The sequence below is a fragment of the Protopterus annectens genome, chromosome 6.part0 (assembly GCF_019279795.1).
Source record: "Protopterus annectens isolate FY-2018-M chromosome 6.part0, PAN1.0, whole genome shotgun sequence".
NCBI classification, from domain to species: domain Eukaryota; kingdom Metazoa; phylum Chordata; order Ceratodontiformes; family Protopteridae; genus Protopterus; species Protopterus annectens.
The window spans coordinates 825,244,578-825,272,577 of record NC_056737.1 but is presented as its reverse complement, the minus strand read 5'-3'; the positions used below and the strand labels follow the sequence as shown (position 1 = coordinate 825,272,577).

The window sequence follows — 28,000 nt, the reverse complement described above, 5'->3', positions numbered from 1 at the left end:
TCTTTATATGGGACTCAAGTCATACAGATAATTTTCCTCCAATCCCCTGTCTTGGGCAGTTTGCTTGTCTTGTTTTCATCCATTTTTAACTTCACCTCCAAATTGACATAGTGCTGCTTCAGTAACCATTTTTTCAGCTGCACGGCTAGAATGGCATCAGTGATCTCGCAGTATCTCATCAGCTTCAGTGTGCCTCCTGAATGCTTTATAAAATTGCTAAGTTTATTACTAACCTTTTGAATTGCAGCCAGGATTTTCTGTGGTTCCTTTGTAGTATTGAGTTAATTTACTTCCCAGTATTCATTGAGTGTAGAAGCTTCCTTTTCAACTTTCTCCATGTGATCAGCTAACACTTCAGGTATGAGATCCATTTTTCCATCTTTTGCATGTTTTCATCATCTGTGCCAAACAAGCTTATTACTCAATACATTTTGAAACTAAAGTGAAAGAAACACTAGTTTTTATTAGTTTATACCAACATGAAACAAGAGCAAGTGAGAAGGGGCAGCTACTACTAACAGCACAATTGTGAGATCTGAGATATCAAAACTTCTTTGACATATAGTTCTAAAAGAATCTCAGTGTTTAGAAAAAAAATTGCAACAGCTTTTTTTCTTTCTTTGCCAAAGGCAGGAGAGAGAGACCTATTTTTAAGCAAACTGTATTGTTGTTGGGTAGTTTTTGTTGTTGTGTTCTCCGTTTCTGGGCCTTTCAAAACCCTTGTATCTACAGCAGTCATATCCTCTCCCTGTATGAGATTTTTTGTATAGCGTTTCAGTGATAGTGTCCTTTTAATGGCACCTATCTCTTCTTTAATTATTGTTGCTTGGGTGTAGCACTTGAACTTTTAAAATTAACATTTTCTACCTTCCCTGGACTTGCCAGTAGACCCAGACCTTTGGATCCCCTAACAACTTTATATTTTTTACTTAATTTGATATCTGGTATTATGTTCTGGAAATATTGCTAACCAACTTAAGACGCTTCTGAGGTCTTACAGTTAAAACAGGTAGTTTTGTAGCTTTTATGTAAATAGCCACTACAGTATTAACTGTTCATAGTGTAACAACTGTCTTTACTCAGAAATGTACTCAGGTTTTGTTTCCGTTTCCCAAGGGTCAGATACTGTGATTCAAAATGTGGTTGTTCTTTTTCTTCTTTTTTTCCCCCCTAGGTTGTAGATGTTGGACATTTCTGGGGTTACAGAATTGATTCAAAAAGCAGTCTTATTCTCAGAAACCTTGCTACTGAGATCAATCTCCAGCAGCTGGAATCATTGACAGGCAGCCCATATCCTGATCAAATTTGTTTGGCACCATTTTCAGATTCTGGGGAGAATAAATATTACAGAGCAAAGGTTATATATTTTTCTGGAGATGTTGCTGAGGTAAAGTATTTCTTTATTTTTTTGGTATAACTGTTTTGAAAATTATCTGGTATGATTGGTTCCCTTTCTACATTATCCATTCTGTTCGTCTGAACTAGTGGTCCTCCAGCTTGCAACTTCTGCGGGAATGAGGTAGACAGACGTCATGGAGGAAAAAGTGTCTCATATGCTGAAGGACAGCATTTTGCCTAACTCTCAGTTCCTCACCTCATATGCTGATGTCAAACAAGTCAGTAAGATGGATGAGATATGAAAAGTGGCTTGGGGATGTTCCTACCCTGGCCTGTAATGGTCATGCCCCGTATATCCTGCTCACACACCTAGCTCAGCTATTTCCTGAACTCTGGGCTTTACCAGAGCACGTGAGAGAGACAGCCAGTACATGGCTTTCTTCCAGGATAGACACACCCATTTTCCCCTGTCTGTGCTATCAGGTTGTGACACTGCCAGACAGCTATCTGGAATTTTGTAAATAATTCTGTATCATTTGTGAATATTGATATGATTTATACAGAAGTGTTCTATGTCATTTGTGAATGTTGATATGATGTATACATAACTGTATGTTATGTGCTGAGCTTCAAAAATGTAACCACAGGATACCCTGCTGGAACATAGAAGATTAACTTACAAAACTAAAAGAAAATAAGTTGAAATGAAGTGCTTTACGATGTGCTATAAAATTACTTAATGCAGCAAGGAGACAAGATGTCTAGAGCTAGAAGTTTCTTCATGTTGTCTTGGAGAGAAGTAATCGCTAGGTCTAAAGTGTAAAAGTGTTTTACGACTTCCAGTTCTGAGCAAACATCTGAGAGATGTATTTTTCACACAGAAATGTTGCATTTTGTTAAGTTTCTGTTAGCTTGGGAACTGAAGGCAGGTGACAGAGTGATGTTGTCCATGCTAACGCAGCAGTAATATGTGATACTAATTTAAGCTCTCTCTCAGAGAAAGACTGTGCATTTTGTATCGTGCCTTGGACCTAGAAACATCCATTCAGCAATTCTGCATGTGTGCTGTCTGTAAGTAAGTCTTAGGGCATATTATCTCTCTTAGATATAGGTAGGAAAATAGTAAAGATTAGTTTAGATATTTTCTGTATTTATTTGAGACTGTCCTCCAAAGTTTTAAAATATTTCCTGTGATTCAGAACTCTGTAGTTACTGTGTTGTTTGAGTATTGTCTTCTTTTATTATTAAATATATTTAAATCTATCTTTGCTGCTGATATTTGTGAGACACATTTAAGCTCTTAGAGTACTTGCATATGTATTTGGTGACACTGTACAGGCCACTCTTAAATAGCCTTGCAAGTCTTGGTCACACTTACCATCTGGATAATAGCAGCATGATACAGTAGGGTTGGTCACCCTTTATAAGGGCTTTCTAGTAGCTGATAAGGAGGGGTTGGTGGCAGTGATAATTACCTTATAGTCTGGGCAGAAGGGGGCATAGCTAGTAAACCGGTGCCAGCCTTCCACAGGAGTGTATAAATCAAATCTCAAAGTGTGTGTGGGTCAGCTACTTTGGACAGGGTCACAAAGCACTGGTTGGACAGAGAGGGTGCTGGAGGTCTTGGCTTGACCCCTCGACTGACATCTACCCTATAGCTGTGCCAGTGGGGAGTCTTATTGGGGATCTGGAGAAAGAGGGAGAAACGAGCCCCAGACTGACTGACTGATCTCTGTGTGCTCTTAAGGGAAATTGTACTTTACTGTGTGTGTATTTGTCATTCTCCCATTGTGTACGTCCGTCACAACTGCCAGTGGTGACGATTGAGGCTCCTTGATTACTAGGCCAGTGCAGGGGCATCACACAAGGGCTCAACCCACTCAAACTCAGATCACATATGCTGCAGTTGGGGCTTTAATTCTTTACACCACCAGCAAGGCTGCAGAATATTATTTAAAACAAGAAAACTTGCTGGGAGTTAACAGTAGCCTTCATTTGTCGGTGTAACACACAATATTAAGCGTGACTGGCATCATTGCTGCTGTTAATTTCTGAGTTTTTGTTGTAATTTAGTAGTCTTCAAAAGTGGTTAACTCCTTGCCTCCCATTGTGTATGTCCATCCCTGTTGCCAATGGTGAGGATTAAGGCTGCTTGATTACTGAGCTAGTGCAGGAGCATCATGTATTAATTGGTGGCAGTGGTGGGATGTCTACATCACACATTAATTGGTTGGTAGTGGGCTAGCCACATCACATATTAATTGGCTTGTAGAGGTGTGGATATTGAATTCCTGTAGCCTGTGTACAGTGGTCACTAAAGGTGTTTGTACTATCAGCCACGTAGTGAACATTCACAGTTCATATCATAATTGTTTTATTTTTTTTTTTTTGTTAGCTTAGTCAGGGAGAGCAGCAAGCATGCCAGCAGAGGAGTATGGCAAGTTGGCAAGGTGCCAGTTCTGAAATTTGCCAGGCTAAAGGATTGGTGCATGCCAAACTGACTAAAGAAGACATGATTGCAGCTTTATTCATGGCTGCTTCACAAAATAGCAACCAGGAGGACAATCAGACTGGCCGTGGAGATGTACAACTCTCCGAAAATGGACAGCTCAGCCTTTCAACAGAGGACTTAAAAATCCATCTGGAGTTAGAGACTTTAGTAGGAGGCCAAGTGTTTGGAAATAGAACCAACAGAGAAACTGAGTCATCTTGAGGCTGAGGAAAATGAGAATCTGTGATGGCTGGAGACTGAGGAAAAGGAAAGGTAGATGCAACATAAAAAGGAGATGCTGACTCTTGGCCAGAGTCATGAAGGTAATGGGGAAGTAAGTAAATGAACCCCAAAAGCAACAAAGGTCATTAAATTTCTTCCATAATTTACAGAGGGGGATAATTTTGATAGTTTCATTCATATGTTTGAGAGGGGATGTAAACAGTATAATTTTGAGCAAGAACTCTAGGTACGGTTCTTGACCCCCTTACTCCATGGTAAAGCTGTAACCATTATTTCTAAACTATTTGATACTGATTGTTTGAATTATAATATTGTAAAAAAACTGTTTGCTAGAATGTTTTAAGTTAACACCTAAAGCTTCTAGGAAAAAGTTTTGTGAGCATAGATGCAAGGCATATGAAAGTGTGTGTGAATATATTGCTGAACTAAGCACTTATTTTTATAGGTGAGTGAGTGGATTGATGTCAGGTCACCACTTTTAAAGGGCTGGCAGATCTTTTGGTGAGGGAACGAACACTTAGCACTTTGCCTGAGACATGAAAATCTGGCTAGCTGATAGTGCACTACTGCAGAAGAGTTGGGGAAGAAGGGAGACATATATCTAGCAAGCAGGGCATCATTGCACAGGAAAGGGACGCCCACTACTGCTCATGGGTCTAAGGGAACCCTAAGTGGGTAGCCCAGACTGCCCCAATAGAGTCTGTCAGTAGCAAGGGTAGCCACTAGTCCAGGTACACATCCAGGACCAAGGGTTAAATGTTTTAAATGCAACCAGTGGGGCCATGTAGCATATAGATGTCCACGTAGGCTAGATGGGGAACAAAAGGTGAGAGCGCCAGTAAGTGGGAATGACAAAATGCCAGCAGTAGGTTGTCTCGAGACAACAGGGGTACCAAACTACCACAAGAGGTTATATCCTATCTTAGTGAATGGGAAATAGGCCATTGCTAAGAGAGACACAGGCTCTGACCTAACCATTGTGAAGCCTGCAGTGGTTACAGAGGAGCACTACTTGCTTGGACAGTCTACACCAGTCAGAGCTTTAGGAGGGACCCCATTCCAAATATCTTTGGCTAGGGTTTATCTTGACTGGGAGGATGGAAAAGGAAGCCAGCAAGTAGGTGTGTTTGAGGGTATCCCTGCAGATGTCCTGATATGGGAAGATTTTTAATAATGCAGTACCATGTGTGCATGCAGTTACATGCAGTTAGGCCTGGAGACAAGCATGTGGGTCTGGTAGCCTGAGAGAGACCCAGACAAGACCGTACAGCTGCAGCCAGGGCTGGTGAACTGGCTACTTCAGGGAGGGAGCCACCTTGTACCAGTGAGACTGAAGGTGGGCCACAGCTGCTTGTGGGTACTGATGTTCAGAGAATGCCAGACTTCCTGTGGAAGGGGAGCTGGGAAGGGTTACAAAGAGAGAGTTGAGACAGGCTGAGCTCTCAGACCCTACATTACAAGGCCTGAGGGAGGTGGGTAGTGAGGCACCTGATTCTCAAGGGAACGGGGAATCTGTATACTGGGACAAAGGGTTACTGTATAGAGAGTGGAGCCCTGAGGGAGGGGTTGAGGGTGAGAGAATACAGCAGTTGGTAGTGCCCAGAGCCTACCGGCTGGCACTACTAGCCTTAGCCCATGATATTCCCTTTTCAGGTCATAATGGGCATAAAACGTACAAAGAGACGTATTATGCAGAATGTTTATTGGTCTGTGATTTCTAGAAATTTAACAGGGTACTGGAGGACCTGTGACCAGTGCCAAAATGTATGCAAGGCAGGAGACAAGGTGAACCCTCCTATGATGCCTTTGTCTGTGATTGAGGAGCCATTGCAGAGGGTAGCTATGGATATTATAGGGCCTCTGAGTACCCCAAGTTCTACAGGGAAAACATGTAACCTAATGGTAGTAGATTATGCTACCAGATACCCTGAGGCAGTGGGTCTGTCCTCCATTGAGGCAGAAAAGGTGGCAAATGCTTTGTTAGAGATTTTCAGCAGGGTAGGTTTCCCAAAAGAAATACTGACCGACAGAGGTGCTAATTTCATGTCAGACCTACTAGCTTGTCTGTGGAAGTTCTGTGGGGTGAAGCAGCTAAAGACCACCCCCTACCATCCCCAGACTAAAGGTCTTGTTGAGAGGTTAAACTCTACATTCAAGATGATGCTATGGGCGTTTGCAGACCAGTTTGAGGGACTGGGACAAATATTTGCCCCATCAGTTTACTTACAGAGAAGCTCCACAGGAATCCACAGGTTTTTCACCCTTTGAGTTGTATTGGCATAGGGTGAGGGGACCTCTAGATTTGATGAGATGGAAGGTGAGTGTGAATAACACAAGGAGTGTGTTGTGGTATATGTCCTAAACCTCAGGACAAGGCTCAGGGAACTCATAGGCTTGGCCCAGGAGAACATGGCAGAAGCCCAACAGCAGAAAAAGGTCTGGTATGCTCGAACTAGAAAGTATGCTGTAGGGCAGCAGGTAATGGTTCTCATTCCTGTCAGACACAGCAAGCTGCAGGCAGCCTGGGAGGGACCGTACAAGGTGGAAATGAAGGTCATTGATGTTAACTACATGGTAGAACTGCTAGGCAGGTGCAAAAATTGTACCATATTAACTTGATGAAACCTTACCAAGATAGGGAGACCCTTGTGCTGAGTATTTGAAGTAGATGGCAAGTGGAGTATGAAGGGGGTCTGGTGACTGATGATCTCAGTGAGGCTTGGACTGAAACCTCAGTGGAAGGGGGTAGCAATGTCCCAGCAGCTATCCCCTACCCAGGTTTGAGCAATACGATCAGTGTTACAGGAGTTTGGGGAAATGTTCAGTGGGAAATCAAGGTGCACCCACCTTGTGCAGTACCATGTGGATACAGGCCCCCAAAGGCCTATTAAGCAGGCCCCTTATAGGGTGCCTGAGAGAGTCAAACAGACTGAGGGAGGACATACAGGAAATGTTGGAACTAGGGGTAATTCAGGAGTCCAGCAGTCCCTGGGCCTCCCCAGTTGTGGTGGTACTAAGGACAGACGGCAGCACCAGGTTCTGTGTGGATTACAGAAAATGAAATAGTCAGCTTACCCCATGCCTAGGACAGGTGATGCTCTAGAGTAGCTGGATGGGGCTAAGCATCTTACCACTATTGATCTTACCAATGGGTATTGGCAGGTGCCCTTGACTCCCAGTGCTAGAGAGAGGTCAGCCTTTGTGATTCCTTTTGGCTTGTATGAGTTCAAGAAGATGCCCTTTGGGATGAAAAATGACCCATCGACTTTCCAGAGGCTGATAGTATCATAGCAGGAGATTTTGTCCTTGCTTACGTAAATGATATTACTATCTAAAGCCATTTCTGGCAAGAGCAGCTTCAGCTTGCCAGGGAGGTGCTGGGTAGACTACAGAAGATGGGGTTGACCATTAAGCCCAGCAAATGTCAGGTGGGTATGGCAGAGGTCTCCTACCTGGGGCATAGATTAGGTAGTGGTAAGATCAGTTCAGAACCTGACAAAGTGAAAGCCATTCAGGCATGGCCTGCCCCTGTTACCAAAAAGCAGTTGAGGGCATTCATGGGGACAGCAGGGTACTACAGAAAGTTCATCCCTGGTTATTGTACCATAGCTGCTCCCTTCACAGACCTGACAAGGACAAACAGGCCAGATAAGGTAGTGTGGACCCCGGCATGTGAGCAGGCATTCCAGAAGCTTAAAGGAGCTTTGGGAGGGACCCCCTGTGTTAGCCAGTCCAAATTACAGCAAATAATTTGTTGTGCATGTGGACGCTTTAAACCACGGGTTGGGGGCTGCACTTAGCCAGGTTTTCTTAGAGGGCGAAGAGCACCCAGTGGTATATCTCATTCAGTAGGCTCCAACCCAGGGAGGAATGCTATGCAGCTGTAGAAAAGGAATTGTCTAGCCATAGTGTGGGCACTGCAGAAACTTCAGGCTTATCTGTATTGAAGGAAATTCACTGTAGTTACAGACCACAATCCCTGAACATGGCTACATTGAGCCAGCCAGCAAAATGCCAAGTTACTCAGGTGGAGCCTAGGGTTGCAAGTATACAATATGACAGTGCAGCACCACAGTGGGGGTTAGCAATGCCAATACAGATGGGCTCTCAAGACCCGGGAATGGGGTAACATATTCCCAGATAGGCTCAACCCTCTCAAGCAATGTTTCTCAAGGGTCACTTAAAAACTAGCTTGAGTTTTTTTTTTGTTTTGTTTTTTTTTTGGGGGGGGGATAGTGACACTAGCAGCCCACCTATCTGGAATTTTGTAAATAATTCTATGTCATTTGTGAATATTGATGTGATTTATACAGAACTGTATGTTGTGTACTGAGCTTCAAGAATGTAATCACAGCATACCCTGCTGGAACATAGAAAATTAACTTACAAAACTTCAAGAACATAAGTCGAAATTAAGTACTTTACGATGTGCTGTAAAAGTTAGTTAATGCAGCAAGGAGACAGGATGTCTAGAGCTAAGCGTTTCTTTCTATTGTCTTGGAAAGAAGTAATTACTAGGTCTAAAATGTAAAAGTGTTTGTTTTCCAACTTCCAGTTCTGAGCAAATATCTGAGAGATTTGTATTTTTCACATAGAAATTTTAAAATTTAATTTTCTGTTAGCCTGGGAACTGAAGGCAGGTGACAAAAGAGTGATATCATCCAGGCTAACCCAACAGTAATGTATGATATGAATTTAAGAACTCTCAGAGAAAGACTGTGCATTTTGTATCTTGTCTTGGACCTACAAACATCCGCTCAGCACTTCTGCCTGCATGTTGTATGTAAGTAAGACTTGGGGCATAGTATATTTCTTAGATATAGATAAGAAAATAGTAAAGATTAGTTTAGATTTTTTTTTATTTATTTGAGACTGTCCTACAATGTTGTTTTAAAATATTTCCTGTGATTTTGAACTTTGCAGTTCCTGTGTTGAGTATTATCTTCTTTTATTATTTATTATTAAATATATTTAAACCTATCTTTGTGGCTATTTGTGATACATATTTAAGCTTGTAGAGTACTTGCATATGTATTTGGTGACACTGTACAGGCCACTCTTAAATAGCCTTGCTAGTCTTGGTCACACTTACCATTTGGATAATAGTACTATTTCACAGAAGGGTTGGTCACCCTTTGTAAGGGCCTTCTAGTAGCTGATGTGGAGGGGTTGATGGCAGTGATAACTACCTTATAGTCTGGGCAGAAGGCCCATAGCTAGTAAACCTGTGCCAGACTTCCCCAGGAGTATGTCTGTGTTTGTATATAAATCAAATCTCAAAGTTTGTGTGCGTCAGCTACTTGGGCAGAGACATGAAGCACTGGTTGGACAGAGAGGGTGCTGGAAGTCTTTGCTTGATCCCTCAGCTGACATCTTAACCTTATAGCTGTGCCAGTGGGGAGTCTTATTGGGATCTGGAGAAAGAGGGAGAAACCAGCCTCAGACTGACTGTGATCTCTGTGTGCTCTTAAGGGAAATTGTACTTTACTGTGTGTGTACTTGTCATCCTCCCATTGTGTACGTCCGTCAATGTTGCCAGTGGTGAGGATTGAGGCTCCTTGATTACTGGGCCAGTGCAGGGGCATCACACAAGCGCTCAACCCACTAGTCGAACTCAGATCACATATGCTGTAGTTAGGGCTTTAATCCTTTACACCACCAGCAAGGCTGCAGAATATTACTTAAAGCAAAAAAAAAAAAACTTGCTGGTAGTTAACAGTGGCCTTCATTTGTTGGTGTAACACACAATATTAAGTGTGCCTGGCAAGGTTGCTGCTGTTAATTTCTGAGTTTTTGCTGTAATTTAATAGCCTTCAAAAGTGGTTAACTCCTTGCCTAAAAATTAGTTTGTTGAATGATAATATTTGAGGAAGGCAGACTGGAATATCTTTGAGATATCTTTTTGTCAGCAAGCATTAACCATTCGTGTGGTGTTGACACTTGTTTGTAATGTCTTCATACAAGCATCGAGGAAGTCGCACCGACTAAACACCACTTGATCGTGTAATAAAGAAATATGAATTTTGGGCAGGGGGCGTGGTTCACTCTTATTTGTTGTTGCCATACATGAACTCCACTCTTGATAATTTTTCCCAAGAATTTGGTAATTTTCCAACAGAAAACCAGAGCCATTTTCCCATCTTTCTTTCAGTGCTTATAGTCTGTGTGTATTTTGTTGTGAACAAGGTTAAGATATTGTAACATGCATGATCTTATGTTGTTCTTTTCAGTCATTCCTCAGCTGATGGGTTTAAGGATCCGACCTTGGATCTGACTAGGCCACATTTACTAGACTCTCGGATCCAACTCTTGAGTTCCTTTCTTTACTCATGTTGCCATGGTCAGCCTGCAGTACCTCTGAATCCATTCGCCACAATATCTCTACAGACATGGATACTTCTCACAGTGCTTTGGGGTGTATTTTTCAGTTTCAGTGACTGCAATTTCCTTGCCTTTTTTGTATACCTATTCTCATCACCTCTTCCTCCCTTACATACTTTCACAAGTTTCTATTGTGTAAGAGTCATAAATATTATGTTTTTCTCTCTCCTATTTTGCTACCTAGGGTATCTCTCAGTACAATTGTTGGTACTTCTCCTTTTCTCTTTCTTACTGTTTAGAGGCCAATTTCTTTACCCTACCATTGTTGGTAGTTTAAAAAATTTGGTTCTCTGAACAATTATTTCTTAGAATTATGGCTGATAAAACCCACTGAATTTAAGAAATGCATTTCCTGTGGGCACAAGATCCCTAATTCTGATGCCCACAGGGAGTGTATCTATTGTCTGAGTGCTTCACACTTAAATACAGATTCTTCCATTTGTGCAGGATTGAGTTCTAGGGCCCTTAGTGACCGATGTACCAAACTAATCCTAAAGGGCTTGCTACTGTCTTATTCCTTTTCTTCTGCTTGAGGCTCACACCCCAGCTAAAACACTTAAGGCTTCTTCAGAGGCAGAGGAATAAAGAAAAAGGGGTCTCTGACCCGCTCTCCTAAGTCAACTCCTTCTTCAGAGCCTCCTACTAAAGTTAAAAAAAAAAAAATCAGATCTGACACCCTCGTATCTGAAGCTAAGAGTCGGATCTGGCACCTTTCCATTCCAAGTCTCCAAGGACCCGGTCCCCGGGGTTCTCTCTGGAGCCTCTCTCTCCTTGGCTTCATTCTTATAAGAGACTCCGAGGAGAGAGTCTCGACCCCAATCTACCACTTCCTCCATCAGGTCCTCCAGGAGCCTTTCTGAAGCCAAAGTGGATAGGATGATGAGGATACTCCTCATAGCTCAGATTCATATGGGGGTTAGCCCGTCTTGGTCTCCTATTGGATACATGAGCCTCCCTTCTGTTCCATACTGTGATTTGTCCTTCCCTGAATTGACCTGCAATTTTGGAACCTTCAAATCTGTGTGTGTCAGAGTCTGATCCAAAGACAGCAAGGCCTTTGACTCTGACTGCTTCCGTGACTTGGTCATCACCGATTCCCTTTGACAAGGATGAGTCTTGGAGCTGAAGCATTGACACCAGGTCCAGGGGGCTGGATTTAACTCCGAGATTGTTGGAGCCATCATTGCTCAGGTCCGACTTCCCCTTCAAGGCAGGGTCAGAGCTTGATGGCATCTGGAGCTTTGGTGGCAGTGTGGCCAGCCGTATATGGCTGCTCCCAGTTCTTCTGCTTTTGAGGTGTTGGAGAGGGTCTTCTCTCATCCGAGAGACATGACTACTACTCTTTGGATCCTACAGCCCTCCCGCCATTGGGTCTGTGCTCTGACTCTTTCATACCTATCACATAGGGACAGCCGGCCCTATCAAGCATCTAGACAGTCCTTCTCGAAGACTTTCCCTCTCTTTGGAAACCTTTCCAGACAAGCTCTCCTCAGGTGTCTCTCACTGAAGAGAATTATTTTGGAAGGGGTCCCTAAGGTCTGCACTGCATGACATCTCCTTTGGAGACATCTTAGAAATTCTTAGGCAGAAAGGTGGATTGTTTTCCGATTCCCTTTCCCAGGAGGGCTCAGTATTCCTGAAGTTTTTGGGTCTGGTCTATCTATGCCTTGAGTGACTCCCCCCGGCTGAGCTTATAGATCTGGTCTGTCAGTGGACAGGGAAGGAACTGGATACTTTAGAACCCATTCCCATCGTCCTAAGTTCCTTGCCCCCCCCCTCAGGACAGACCACATTGAACAAAGGGGTCCCTGTTGATGCTGTTGTGGCAGCAGCCGCAAAGGAGGAGTTGGCAGAGCAGAGCTCCTCTGTCCATTCTCTTAACAGAGAGTCCAGGATGTTGGACAGATTTGGGAAGCGCATTTGTGCCTCAGCAGCCTTTGCTTTACGGTGTCTAAATTACTTGGCACATTTCACTAGGTTGTACCGGGATTTAACTAAAGAGCTTTCCCAATCTCTCTCTGAGTCCATATGTATGGAAGACTTTAAGAAGTTGTCTTCATAGCTGGTCAATCTTCTATCCATCTCTAATGCATTAATTTTGTATGCTTCTGAGGGTATCTCACTGGTGGCAGGTTCAAGCATAGCCATTAGGAATCATGCCTGGATGCACTTGTGCAACTGCAGAACCTTTCATTGTCTTCATTTCTTGGTGCCCCTTTTGATATATTGCCCTTGTTTAGTCCCATTGTTAAGGAAACATTTTCTCGGAGTGAACAGGATGGAAAGATCCTGTTTGCTGAAGGGGATAGATTTCTCTACTCCTCGGTGATCCTTTTCTCGAGGAGTCAACAAGGAGGTAGGTAAATGGGGTTCCGTACGTCCCAGGGTCCTGCCCAAGATTCATGTGAGGATATCTCCCTCAGAGGCAGAGGGGGGGAGTTCTAATGGAAGACACCATCCTTGGGTCAGGGGAGACCTACAGAACCAGGGTCTCCGAGATCTTTTTTGGATAAACCCTTTCTGTGCTCCTGAAAGGTTGTCTGACTGCCCACTTCTGGAGGCAGTCTGGCGGGGCTCTTGTCTCTGCACCCAGATGCCTGGGCATTGATAACAAAAGATACTTGGGTGCTAAAATCATATCCAGAGGTTAATTCATACCATTTTCACAAATTCCCCCAAACTGGAAGAGATTCCTTGATGTTCCACCCAGTCAGAGGGAGAGAGCAGCACTAGAAATTCGAAAGCTGCTAGACAAGAGAGTCATCCAGGAGGTCCCACCAGACCAGCAAGGATTCCAAACCGACTCAAGATTCTTTTTAGTGCCAAAGAAAACGGGGGGGGGGGGACCTGAGACCAATTCTGGACCTCAGCGAACTGAATCAGTATGTAAAGAAGTCAGAGTTCCAAATGGTCACAGTTCAGTCCATTCTGCCATTTCTGCACAAGGACGATTAGATGTGGTGCTTTGATCTTCAGGATATGTACGGTCACATCAGGATGAACAGATGATCTAGAAGTATTCCGAGATTTCTGCAAGGGGCCAGTCACTAGCAATTTAGATCCCTGTCCTTTAGTCTCACCACAGCCCCCGAGGTGTTTTCCAAATGTATGGCAGTGGTAGTAACTCACTTGAGACTGCTGGCATTCTGATTGTTTTCATACCTAGACAACTGACTCCTCACCCGCCCCAACCATACATCTCCTGGAAAAATCCAGGGACTACTTGCTCCAGTTATGTCATTCCCTAGGCAGCTCTGTGAACATCTGCAAGTCACATCTACAGCCCTATTTGAGCCTGGAGTTCATAGGTGCTCAGTTGAATACAGTGGGACAGACCCTTCCTTTCACCGCACTGAGTACGAACCATCAGGTTTCCAGTGGAGCAAGTTATCTCACACCCTTCTCCCCATTCAGACATCTTATTCAGACCTCAAGGTCAATGGCAGCAAGCATAACCTATGGCCCATTTTTATATGTGCATTCTTCAGTGGACTCTAGCTGTTCAGTGGTCCGTTCTTTGCTGCACCTCGTCCTTACCAATCAAACTCACGTGTATGCAAATTCTACCTGCACTGGTGGATTAAGTTAGATGAAATTTACAAAGGCCACACTCTTGTTGTTCTGCTCCTAGTAGCTACAGTAACCACCGATGCCTTCCAAATGGGGGGGGGGGGGATTTCTTAGGATGGACTGTCCAAGACACATGGTCCCCAGAAGAGGCTAGTTTGCACATTGTCATAGAGATGAGACCAGTCCTCCTAGCACTGCAGGCCTTCCAGGATGCCCTTCCTCTTGGAACAGTTGTGATTCAAACTGACAACATGTCTCTAGTTTGGTACATCAACAAAAGGGTGAGGGGTGAACTTATCCCCTTTGTAGAGAGGCATTGAGTGTGTGGCAGTGGGTGATTTCCTCCAGCCGATTTCATATGGCAGTACCCATCCTGAAGAAATCCAACATGCTAGTGGACAAACTGAGTAGGTCCATTTTGATGCCTCATGAGTGGTGTCTCAGTCAGTGGTGGAGAGGATTTTCAGTCAATGGAGTCTAACATGCTACAGTCTCTTTGCATTTGCCAACAACAAAAATACAGTTGCTTCTTTGCCCTGATCCCCTGTCCAAGGGAGTCACTGAGAGATGCTCTAGTCTGCATTTGGCCTTCTGGTGTTCTTTATGCCTATCCCCTGTTATCTCTAATTCCCAAATTCTTACAGAAGGCACTTCGGTTGAAGAGCACGGTTATCCTTGTTGCCCATTTTTGACCTTGTCAAGTCTGGTTCCCATTCCTTAGATCTCACCTTCTATATCCACCCTGGATACTGGACCAAAGTCCAGACCCCCCTCTCTCATCCCATGGGGTTGGAACACCTGGACATTCCAAGCTTCAAGTTGACCACGTGGTTTCTCCAACTCCACGGATAGCCCAGGCTTTCCTCTCCAGTCCAACAGATCTTACTATCTTACCAATAAGGCCTCTACCAGGAAGATGTACAAAAGTCAGTGGAAAGGATTCTCTGTTTGTTAGAGAGATTTGGATCCCTTCACTGCTCCTACTTCTGCTGTCCGGGAGTTTTTAGCATCTGTTTTTTAAGAAGGAGCTAGCTTCTCTGCTAACAAAGTGCAGTTGGCAGCAGTATCTCATTTATGAAAGTGAAGTTGGCAGCAGTATCTCATTAGTGTCTTTAGAATTGTGCAATGCTTTCCTTAAAGGTACCTTTTTGCTTAGCCCCCCCCCCCCTAAGATTTAACAGTTATGTTGCAAGGTTGGACTCTGAGTCCCTTCGAACCATCAGCTAAATCGTGTTTAAAATTTTTGTCCTGGAAAACAGCCTTTCCTAGTGGCCATTACATCTGCTAGATGACTTTCCAAGCTCCAGGTTCTCTTCCAAATCTCCATATCTCATCTTCTACAAAGACAGAGTTACATTTCGGACCAATCCATTCTTGCCTAAAGTGGCCTCTGAGACATATGTTAATCAAGGGATTAATTTGCCTGTTTTCTTTCCCAACTTTGGTATTAAAGACAAATATATGCTTCATCTTTTGAATGTACATAGACAGCTTTGTTTCTATCTCCATAACACAAAAGATTTCAGAAAGTCAGAGCAATTGTTTGTCTCCTTTCCCCCCCAAAATTGAGTTTATCAATTTCTAAAATTACCTCAGCCAAATGGCCAACTGACTGCATTTCCTTTGTTTACAGCCAGCAAGGTCTGCCCCCACCCTAGATCCCCTAAAGCACACTCCACCACACCCATGGCTACATCATCCGCTTTCTGGTCTAGAACTTCCATTGATGACATTTTTGCAGCAGCTGTTTGGTCTAATGCTCATACTTTTATTCTTCATTACAAATTGAATTGGATTTCCAGAAAAAGCTGCATTTGTTTGTGTAGTACTCCCAAATATCCTTTTATGAGTGCCACCCAATATTTATTTTGCTGGGGACTCTGTTCCATCAGTTGAGGAATGAAAGAAAAGGACAACATCAGATATTAAGGATATGTACTCACCATAACTGTGGTATCTGTGTTGTGCATTTTCATTCTTCCTCAACTCCCCACCCTCCTTACCCCTTCCATTTAGATCCTGGACTGACTTTATGGTTGTTGTGGAACCTCTGTTTCAGGTTTGAGCCTCAGTCTTCTGGTGCTAACTTTCCTTTTGTCTTAACCTCTGGTTAGTTCTACCTATCGCTTATAAGGCGGGAAACTCAATCTGAGGTATTGCAGGTTGACCGGGGCATTATGGATAAAGGGAGGACCTTGAGAGTTGGATCCGAGAGTCTTGTAAATGTGGCTGAGTCAGATTCGAGGTCAGATCCAAAACCCATCCGTTGAGGAAGAATGAAAGTGGATAACACAGATGCATTGTTATGGTGAGTACATGGCCTTCATTTTCATTGTTTTTTTTTTAATTAGTCTTATGCAGACATTGGAAAGCCACCAAGATTTGTTGACAATGGATTTAGAAGAGATGCATTGAGGTTCATTGCTGTTTTGTTTCATGAAAAAAAAAATGAGTGTAGTCTTCCTCTTTGGAGTGAAGGCCCCACAAGAAGTATTTTTTTTCCTTTCTGGGAGAGACAAAGTTAAACTTCACTTCTTGTCAATGTCACCTTAACCTTTTCCTCAAATTTTCCATACTGTGTCTCGTTAAAAAGAGTGGTGCCGTTTTGAGACCAGAATCCCATTAAAATGCATATACTTAAGTTTAGGCGTTAAAAATGAATGTGGTGCATTGAGTGGGAGTTGTACGTTTAAGGTCGTGATGACTGCACAGTAGTAAAGTGAGATTCTGTTCATTCATTTTTTGGTTGCCCACTTTATCCAACTCAACACTGATATTAAGATAAAGTGAGTAATCTTAGTATAAGTGAATAAGGCAGTGCCCCATTTAATCTGCCCTCCTTCCTTAAGGGAGCATGGCACACCAGTCCAAACTGTGTTATTTGAGGTAAACATTTTTTTCTTCAATAATTGCAATGATCTGGGTGAGAGATGATTTGTGAAAGACAGTGGCCATATAGTGATTAAGGTGGGAGTTTGTGGCTGTGGTTGACAGTGGCAAATTATAATGCTTAGAGTAATATATTTCAGGTATCAGGGAGGTGGTATGTGCACATTGAAGCATTAATAAATTGCTATTGCCCTTACAATGATTGTAAGTGAGTGTGGCTATGAAGGACATCAGTGAACTGAAATACATTATTGTGGCCATTATTGTGATTAGAATTGGGAGTTGTGTATCTGTAAATGACAGCAGCATATTGAAATATATTACTTTGTGTTCTATATTTATTTCAGTTACTTCACAAAGATGTATTTAAAAAGAGGCATGCCTGGGTTAGGATGTGACCCATTTTAAAATGTGCAAAGCAGCAGTGGCTCTTGAATGCCAGTTGTTAAGATAAGGAGATGCTTTTTGGCTTGCTCTCTCAGGATGTCTTTAAAAAGCTGGTGTATATAATTCTGAAATGGTTAATTCAGTTCTTTTTAACTCCTAATTATTCCATAAATTACCCAACAAAGCTCTAGTACTTCTGTAGAAAACATGCTGTATTGTGTCCAATGGACCCATTAACACTGCCTGGTAGACCACTGAAATATTTATTAGTTGGGTTTGTTGTAATGAGGACATTTTTGCGGGGGGGGGGGCTGTGAATCTGCATCCCTAATATCTAAATATTCTTTCTCCAAGGTACTAATCCTGAGGAAAGAGAGACAGGAAAATTAGTTTGCTCCAAGTTAGTGATATCTCAAGGATAGAATGTACCAGTCAGAATAAGGGAAGCTTTCCTAATCAAGACTTTTGCAGGTGCCATTGGATGTGTTACTTTTGAAGGCCCATCCTAGATCTGTCAAGTTTGAACAAGTTTATGATATCAAAAAAAATGTGTTCTCTGCAGTCTGTCCTAAACTTTCATGAAGTTGCTCTTCTAGTCATCTTGGACATGAATAATGCCTATATGCATGTTCTTATTCACAGAAGCAGTTTCTCATGTTTTCATAGTAGCTCTCACATCTTTTGTCAAGTGGTCCATCCTCATTAAACTATAGAATTGTGTACTACATCTGATCCTGTAATACTTTTTTTCTTGCACTTCCACAGTTCTTCATTGCTTGGCTGTGTCCATCAGCAGTTTGTTTTATTTTTCTCTGACAAATTTCCTGATGGACAGTGATTTTCCTTCTGCGTCTTCAGTAAACAAGTTTATACAGGTAACCCCTAACTTGTTCTTTTTTGTGGTTTTCCTTCACTTTTGGGTTACTTTATCTCCCCATACCCCTTTGCCCCTTCACCACACTGCAGTCATCGTTTAACCATTGTGTCTGGACAAGGCCATTGCTTCCAGTGACGGAAACATCAGCTATGTGCACTGCCTTGAAGAGAACAGCATTTCTTGTGCTGCATTTGCTTAAGGTTCATTTGAGTAGTGTAGAAATGGTGCTGGTAAAAACTCAAATGAAGCAATCCCTAACAGGAAAAGGCTCAAATCTGGTGAGTCATCTCATTCCATTATTGCCTCCCTCAATGCTGAGATAATCAAAGCCCTTGACCAGCCCTTTGATAGACTGAAAGTGGTACTCCAGAAGCAGGTCCCTGCTCCCAAAGATGTAGCAGCAGCTTTGCAGGTGGATGCACAGTCCCAACCCAGTGTCCCAAGGGCAAATCATTGCTGATGCCACAGTATCCTGTTCCTTCACAGAAGCCTACTTTGCCTGGCCTCCATACCTATGAAGCTCAAACACAGAAGCTTGAGTTATCTGGGACCTGAAGGCTTAAATACTGCCATCCAGCTCTCCTGTCTTTCTCGGCAAAGGGGTGCCAAGAGAACTTTTTGAATCCTAGATTTTCCCACCTTTGCTAGTTCTGCTCTTCACTCACCCATCCATGCATCCACTGTGCTTGAAAGCTCCATCTAAGTGTCAGCCATATTTAGTCATTTGCTGTCCCCTTTAAACAGTTGAGCCAGCTCCATTGCCACTACAACTGTGATACATGGTGTTGATCTGCCTAGTCCTGTGTTGGGCACCATTGCAGTACTTCATAGTGTCTGTACCCAGACCTGGACCTCTCTGTCCTGTCAATTGCTGATTCCTCTGGTGTTCCCCCTCTTAACATTGACACTAGCCCACATTGGGTCAAATATGACAATTTTAGTGCTAATGAACCAAATTGCCTGTGTGCGTGTCCCTTCAGCATTGGAAACTTTAGCAGATTAGCATTGGTCAGCCATGACACAGTTAAATGCATAGGCATTGACTGTTATGACTTGTGGACATTCAGAAACAGCAGTGACCGTGCCAGAAGCTACCCCTAAAAGCTTGTTGTAACCTTATCTGCCACAAGAATGTCAAGGATGTGGAAGAGCAGGACAAAACCCTTGATGGCTGTGAAAGTGGAATATCAGCCTCTGTAGCAGTATTTCAGTAAAATGCACATGAGCAAATATCAAACATGGTTCTGGTGTAGCCACAGTCAGCCCCCTATGGAGTAGTGTAATGGCCAGTTGCAAGCTGGTAGCTTCCAGTAAAAGCCACTTACCCAGACGAGAGAGCATTTGCTACTCAATGGATGTTTGCAGTCAGACTCGGTGGGCATGAAGTTTCTGAAGAACACTCCGACTGCTTCAGTGTGAAGGCATTTGTAGGTTGCTTGATTACTTGCCACAGTGGTCAGAGTACTCCATAGTAGCAAAGTCTGGAACACAATATCCAGTGAATACAAACCCCATTCATTAGCATTCCTCCACCAACAAAGTCCCTCCCAGGCATTTTATCTTCTTAGAAATCCACTGCATGGCAAGAGTGAGCAGTGTTGGGAATCATCCAGGAGGTCCCAGAAGACCATAGAGATCAAGTCGATGCTAAAAAATAAAGTAAAACAAAGGGCATTAGACCACTATTTGCTGTTAAGTATTTAGCAAAAGAAAAATTCAAAAAAGTCTTGGTGCAATTATAATTATTTTTTCTTGCAAGGAGATTGAATGTGTTGTCTGTACCTTCAGGACACCTATTAACACCTCAAAATTGTGAAAAGGTCCAAGATATTCTTGTGCTTGAGCAACAGAGGCAGTTATTGTCATTTCAGGAGCCTACTCTTTGCTCTCACCACAGCTTGAGGGTGTTCAAGTGCATGATATTAGTAGCACACCAGTGACTGCTAGGGGCCAAGGTTATCTTCTGCATAGACAAAAGGGCAACCTGCTTGATTTCACACAGTCTCAGATCAAACTTTTCCACTCTCTGGGTGTCATAGTGAATTTTTTTCAGTTTAAATCTGCAGCTTATCTTGAAAACTTTTGTAGGATCTAAACCAGGCACCAAGGTCTTTATAGAGCTCTTGTTTGAATTGCAAGTTTAGTACCTCAAGAGAACTTGTACCATTCCAGTACTGCACGACTGGATGATGCCTCAAGGTGCTAGAATAGCACTTTGTACCAGACATGAGGTTACTGCAGAATTATTGTGATTCTAGAAGAACCAGCATGGCCAATCACTTTTCCTGAAGCATCATGATTCTGGATTTGTAAAGGAAAACTGCCTTCAGAGGAGGCAATATACACCCAGAGTGAGAGGAAGCAGTCTTTTCCAACTTCTGTGGTCTACCTTCATTGTTACCATAGGTGCATCTACCTTAAGGTTGGGGTTGGTATTTCTAGGGCCCAAGAACGGAAAGACTGTGACTGCCATAATCACAAACCCACACCCAGTGTTCTAGACCCTTTAAATGGTATTCTCACCTCTCAGTCCTTCCAGGCAAGATCTGCTGCCATCCATTCTGACCATGTGGGAGTTGTGTTATCAACATCCAGCTGGTGCATACTCTTTCCTGCAATTTAGAAGAGTCATAAAGTTCTGAGAAGTGACTACAACTAGAAACCTCTTCCATATGGTAGTCCCACACACCCAGCAGAAAATAGCACCTAGTCATGTGGAGCAGGTGTCTACTGCTATAACACAAATGGCTGCTAGACCAGATGACAGCCAGTGGAATTCTCTAATAAGTGCAATCATTGGTTAACCTGTTCCACTTCTCCATTATATTCAAAATATCTCCAGTTCTTCTTCCTCCTCACATATTCTGCAGCTCAACCAGTGAAGGATTCCCTAGTAGAGATGTGAACTTAGGACCTTCTTAATGATTACTATCCAGACCCTTTAATAATAATAATAATAATAATAATAATAATAATAATAATAATAGTAATATAGTTCAGAAGACAGAGCAGCTACACTTAGAAATGGCGCTGATAGTCCCCTTCTGACCATGTCAAGTTGGGTTCCCAGTTCTGAAGCAATTTATTGTAGAGGTCCATCTGAATTGTCCTTTTAAAATAATTACTTGACCATCAGGAAGATATCACCCAGACATTAATTCCTGAAACTGTCAGTATGGTTTTTGCAGTAGTTAAGTTTGACCACCTGTAGTGATCTCTCAGAGAAAATTAGACGTGTTAAGTTCTTTGCAAAAAGAAAAAAAAAGCACAGACAGGGAAAGACCACATGCCTGTCCCACTAACTGCAGATTTGACAGCTATAATGACAGAAAGGTTGATACTGCATTGGAGGGAAAAAATGGATGCACTCTGAAATACTAATAAGAAAGAGAAGAATCTCTGAACAGACAATTGGCTGAACTGAAATGGTACAGATTTCGGAGTGTGGAAGTAACAACTGGGTAAGCATTAAGTGATTCAGGAAGATGTTCGAATAAAAGCTCCTAGAAGTAAAAGACAGATTGTGGAGAGAGAAGCGGAGTTTCACTGCCAAACCAGAAAAATTTAAACAGAACCAGCTGTTTAAATTTTGAGAGAATGTATTAGTAATTAGACAAACATTCTATAACATGATGTCGTAACAGAGAGCATATGTTTATACTCCAAATACAATGGCTATTAAACAAATTGGACCAATTCAACAGAATGAAATGTTAGTATCCAAATGTGACTAAAGGGAAAAATATGAAGATTGGGGATGCTACAGTACTTGTGAATGATTATTCAACTCTGACAAGGCAAAAGAGGAACAATTTTTTACCAGTCATTTGAAAATTTGAGGAAATGGAGTTTAAATTCAAATGATCTACCCTGCTGTACTCAAGATTTTCTTCCTGAATGGCGCCAAGTTGTATATGGAAGGCTGAGCAAGCCCTTAAAGAGCTACCGAAAAATGTACACAATCTAAGAGAATATCTGAATGCAAGAAGTAATGTTTAACATCTCTCCACCACTAATTCCATCATTCCCAGTACACAGAATGGATATATGCTGGTAAAGCTTATTCCATTTTTTTTAAAAGAAGATGGTTGAGTGACCAAAAGATGGACAAGTATTGGCAAAAAAGCTCTGGTCTTCATTGGTCAAGCCAGCTGCCATATGCCTTAATGCCATGGAAGAACTGTAAAGCATTAATCCCACTAACTGGAAAGCAAGCGTTGTAGCGTGTTTTTACTTTTTATTAAGGAGTTAAAGCATTTGGGAAGTGTGAGATGCAAACTCCATTCAGAGGTTACATCAAAATGTAGATACACCCTGAAGAAGTAGCAGATCTGCCTTTTTAATATAGTCATGTATTGTGTAAAACACTGTGATGGTAAATTTTATAGGCAGTGGTATAAGCAATAATGTAATGAAGATGTAAAGGTTGTGGTGACTGAAATACCAAAGTGTGGGACTTTACAAAGTATTATTGGATTTAACAAAAAACTGTAATGTAGACTGTAATCAAAGAAGTTAAATATACAAGATAAAAAAACCTGAAAAGCAAAATGTTTATTGGCTTTAAAAAATTCTGAATGTTAGCTTTATCCAAGAAAACTGGTATATATGGTTCAATGGAAATCTGCTCAGAGAGCTTGTACGGGCTTAGCAGCTTCCCAAACTGAAAGAAGGGATAACTTGGGGAAGAGGGACATTCATGGAAAAAACCCAAAGCTTAACCTGAAAGCAAAAACAGACTAGCAAAATGAGTATTTTGATTTAATTGTCTAGTGTAATGGATAATGTCTGAATAAGCAGCTAGCAATGTGGAGCAGTAGCTCCCTTGGTGGAAGGAAGCATCATGTTGTCAAAATTGATATGGTTATATTGATTAAAACTATGTTGAAAAGGTTGGGGGAAGTTAATGGATTTCTTTATGCTGAAAGAGGTAACAAAACAAATTAAGTATGTCCTGTAAAATGAAAGAAACAACGCATACCAAGCTGTTTGTTTGTGTCTTTCGGCTTTTCCCAGTTAGGGGTCGCCACAGCGGAACTTTGGTCCGCTAATGATTGGCAGTTGATTTTTGCTGTACTGTGCAAAAATGAAGTAAGAACTGAAAGAGTGCATAGTTCGATATTGCTGTAAAATAGTGATATTTGTACAAAGATGACTGCACTACATTTTAGAACAGAGGTGAGGGTGTATACTTATTTAAAATGGTAATTTGTAAGTAAAGTTGCTGAGACCCATTTAGATAGTAAAACAAGTTAATTAGGGAAGGCTTTCAGGAGGTTTATTCAGCAGAATATAGAAGAGCAAAGAAGAAAGGAGTTATAACTTTGTTAAAGGAGGGAGTCTCAACAAAAACAGAAAGGAAGGATACACGGGGGAGCTATATGCTTGCTAGGAGTTACTAGTGTGGAAAAAATATTATTCTGTATGTATATGCCACCAAAGACAATTACCCCAAAATTAAAGAAATATTAGGAAAGGTGATAATCTTTCAGGAGAGAAGACTACTAATGGGGGTGGGGGGTGCGATTGGAATATGTTTTTTTAGAGTAAGCATGGTATGTTGGGAGATCCTAGAAAAGAGGAGAACATGGGGAAGGGCGATTTCTAAAAGTCTACATAAAATGTTTTTGAATAGAGAATGTTATGCATAACATGTATATTTCATTAGTCCCTGTCTACTGTTCCTCAAAATATGGGAGTTGGGAAAGATTGGATAGGTTCTAAATATCACAGGAGAACATAAGTTTGTTTAAAAAATTCAAGTCAGAGTCTCATCTGATGTCAGGTCATGCCTTGTACTGGTTGGCATTGGTGTTTTGCTCCACAAATTAGGGGCTGGGTAGCAGATCTCCTACAGTAATTCTTGGAAAAGATGGCTTCCAATCCAGAGAAGCTGGCTGAGAACTGAAATAAAGTGAGTGGAGCACAGAAACCTGGTTGTAGTGAAAGCTATGGAAATATGGGAGAAAAGTAATAGGAGATATTTAGAGGGTTTAGTGAAGTTAAGGCTACAAAACAAAAAAGGGCAAGCATCTAGAGAGGAAGAGCAATTACAGTTGGCTAAGATTCAGATGAATGAGCATTTAATTAATGTGAGTACAGCAGTTTAGCAATTAAACTACACTTTGACAATAATCTTAGAGCACAGGAGCTATTGGGAGAAAAACTCATGGAAAAGTCAGTAATTAGATTAAAGTGCCCAATAACTAGGAAAATTAAAAAGGATTCAGAGGGAATACCAAGGATTGTGAGAAACAATTATGAAATTGTGTATGAAGATAAGGGATTGGAATGCAAGATTAGGGGGAGAAGTGGAGGCAAAGACAATGACTGCTCAAATAAAGAAGGGACAATTATGAAGATTCAAAAACAGTTCACAGGGAAAATCACCAGGATACAGTGTTCGAATAAAAAGTATATACAGTGGGAACAAAGAAATTGATGAAGATAAGATGTATGTTGTTTATTTTAACGGATCCCCGTTGAAATGTTGAGACTTGACAATATGGACTGAGACTAAAAAAGGCATTAAGAAATTAGTTGTGGAAAGAGATGACAATGGATAAGGACAGCAAAATACAGACAATGTTTTTGCTTCCACTCTTGCTATGTATGGTACAAGCACCATTTTATCAGTCTCAAAGAAAGATGTGGGCAACTGACAGTGAAGGAATGAGTTCATACTGAGAAGGACAAGAGGGCCTGCATTAGCTGGGAGAAACCAGTTCTGTCTGTGGAACAAAGGATTACCTGATTTAAAGGTCTGTTTCAAAGCTACCCAGATTGAGGTCTGTGCATTTAGCACAGGCTGTAAACTATTTAAGTGGAATCATATAACTTCTTCTTCTTGCGGCTTTTCCCGGTTAGGGGTCACTACAGTGGATCAGTGTCTGCTCATGGTTGGCAGTGGAGTTTTACAGTGTCGAGTTGCCAGCCCGGCGCCCAACCTTCCACAGAAGGCACACACACACGCACCAAAGCCTAGGGTCAATTTAGTGTTTCCAGTCCACCTACAGCATGTCTTTGGGATGTGGGACGAAACCGGAGCACCCGGAGGAAACCCACGCGACCACAGGGAGGGCATGTAGACTCCGCACAGAAGGCACCCCAGCCGAGGATCGAACCACAGAACCTCTTGCTGTGAGGCGGCAACCCTAACCGCTGCACCACCGTGGCCGCCCTGGAATACTATGATAACACAGGGAGAATATACCTGCACCAAAAAGAGGTTAATTTTCTGGACCCAAGCAATTAGAGGCCAGTACTAATAAACATACTGAACATTACATATATAAAGTTGTAGAAGATATAAATATGAAACTGGTGAAGTAGAAAAATGAAAATTGTCATCATGGGTGTGTGTGGACAGGAGTAGCAGTGATAAGTAGCCAAGACCTGCAAAATTTAGGGGCCCAAGGTGTTGGAAATAAGTCAGACAGGAAAAATAATGGAATGTAGAGAGGCCCATCAGATGTTTGAACTACTGGTCTGTCAAGGCTTAATAGCAAAGAGGTGGCAGCTTTGAGTATTCCTTATAGAGCTCAGATCAGAGAGTGCATCTACAGAATAATTATAAAGTTGTAAAGATTTTTTTTCAAGTCTAGAAACCAGTCAGATATAAGAAGAGAAGATTGGAAAAGCAGGTGAATGGATACATTTCGAAGAATCAGTGAGAAGTATGTATGCTGCCCACATAAGCAACACTATCAAGAAAATTTTGGAATTGCCTTCATAGGTATTTATATATTCCAGGTAGGTCTCAAAAAATGTTTTCCTCCAAGCAAAGGACAAGTTTTTTTAGATATGAAAGGGGAAGAAAGGCGACATTGGAAACAACATTTGGGGGGGGGGGGGGGGCATAGAACTGACGAGATTAAACCGGCCATTCAAAATAGTCTAGTGTATATTATAGGTGAACGGGTAGTTTTTGAGCAAGAGTATGATGGCTTTAAGTTGGAATCTCATTAGGACAAAATATGTTAAAGCTGCGACTGGTAAAATAATGCAAACAGCCAAGACAGGTATTAGCAGAAAATGTAAAACAAGAAATAAACCATCAATGAGAAATTTATTAACATTAATAAAGAAATCAGATAAATAGAAATGAGATTATCAGGAGAAGAAAGGAATTTTGGACATCAAATGTACTGGTCCCACAGATTTCATTTAAACAGTTCACAAATAGAGCCCTGAAAGCAGAAAAGAAGAGGAAAGGTATGGCTAGATGTGAATCTGATGTCAGTCTTCATTCTATCCTCGACGAATGGTTTCAGACCAGATCGTCTGATCTGACTCGGCCAATGCTAAAATTCATAGCCACCAGATCTCTTGAGCTTCTCCCTTACCCACAATGCACCTACCCTATTACCTTAGATCTCATTTGCCGCTTCTAGCTATCAGATGTGGTCTACCAGTTTCACCCAGGCTTTATTAGATAAGTAAAGTTTTTGTTCATGATTCTTTCCATTAAACAGTTTCTTTAGTTTTAGCTTTTAGTCTTTAGTGTTTGTGGTTAACTTATCTGCTGTTTATTCTCCCTTGCCCTTACGACTTTGTCATATTTTTTGTACATACCATTGTTGGGATTTCCTTGCATCCCTTTCTCTTTTGGTGTGTTCAAAGTACTGTAATTTTTTTCTCTTTTGCTGCTGCCATCTCTCTTCTTGTTTCTCTTTCGTACTTGGTACTGTTAGATACTATCGGTAGTATCTCCCTTACCTTACGACCTGGTCGTATTTCTGAATACCGTTGATGGTATTCCTCTTTTTCTTCTTTCACCCTGTTAAAAAGGGGAAAGAGAAGAAAAGAGGTTGATTTCTAGTTTGGATTGTCGTTGTTTTGACTTTGGTATTGTATGATGACTGACAAACCTGCAGTTTTCAAGAAATGCTCCAAATGTGGGCATAAGTTGCTGCTCTTGGATGCATGCATGCTTTGTATGTACTGCTTGTGTCTGTTACATTTACAAGAAGATTGTTGGATTTGCCACAGATTTAATTTGTGAGCTTTAAGAGACCATAAAAATAAGTTGATATTAAAAGGTCTCTTCCCTTCCTCTTTTTGAGAAGCCATATCCCAGTCTCCAAAGGCGAAGCCTTCCACCTCGTCAAAATCTTCCTCAGACTCTTCCTGGAAAAGAAATGCTAAACATCCGGTCTCAAGCCTGGATCAGGAAAAAAATGTGAATTCACGATCCAATTGTTCCCTCGGATCCCACGACTTCCAAATCGACTATTAAAGATCTGACATAATCCAAGTCAGATCAGACAAAATCACTGGATCAGACAGAACCTTTGGAGACTCTGTAGTGTCCTTGTACCAGATATTCTCTGTCAGTTGACCCAGTACCTGACTAGCTTTCATCACCTTTTTTGCTGAGACCAGCATCCCCCTCCATTTACTCTACTCATTCTTTCAGAAGTCTTACAGAAGATGATGTGCAGAGAGTGGTGAGGAATATTGTTTCAACACAGGGGCAGATTGGTTTTCCTTCGGCGCCAAATCCTCTGGGTCAGGTTACCCAACCTTCCACCACACCACCCCTGCAAGTTCCTCCTCTAACACTGTCTGTTGCCTTAAATTCTCAGGATCCTAGTCATCCGGTTATGTCAGTCTCAGATCCAGGGATCTCCGTATCTTCAGAAACTATATTGTCTCTGAGACCTATTTTTTTCAGATCCAGAAAGCGCTCAGAGCCAAAGCCTGCCTGCCAGATCTGGGGTACAGCATTCGACTCCAAAATTTTCGGAGCCATCTCTGTTCCTCAGCGCCTCTGCACTGGACAGTTTGGTTCCGTTCCTCCTCTGGGGTGGTGCCGGCAGACT

General features: G+C 42.0%; 1 protein-coding gene across 1 annotated transcript in view; it reads left to right on the top strand.

Annotated features, from left to right (window-relative positions):
- Positions 1 to 28,000, top strand: part of TDRD9 (tudor domain containing 9) — a 2,841,455-nt gene that overhangs the window by 1,419,223 nt on the left and 1,394,232 nt on the right. Inside the window, exon 26 of the mRNA XM_044074496.1 lies at positions 1,175 to 1,387. Coding sequence (XP_043930431.1) covers positions 1,175 to 1,387 — 213 coding nt within the window. The remainder of the gene's footprint in view (positions 1 to 1,174; positions 1,388 to 28,000) is intronic.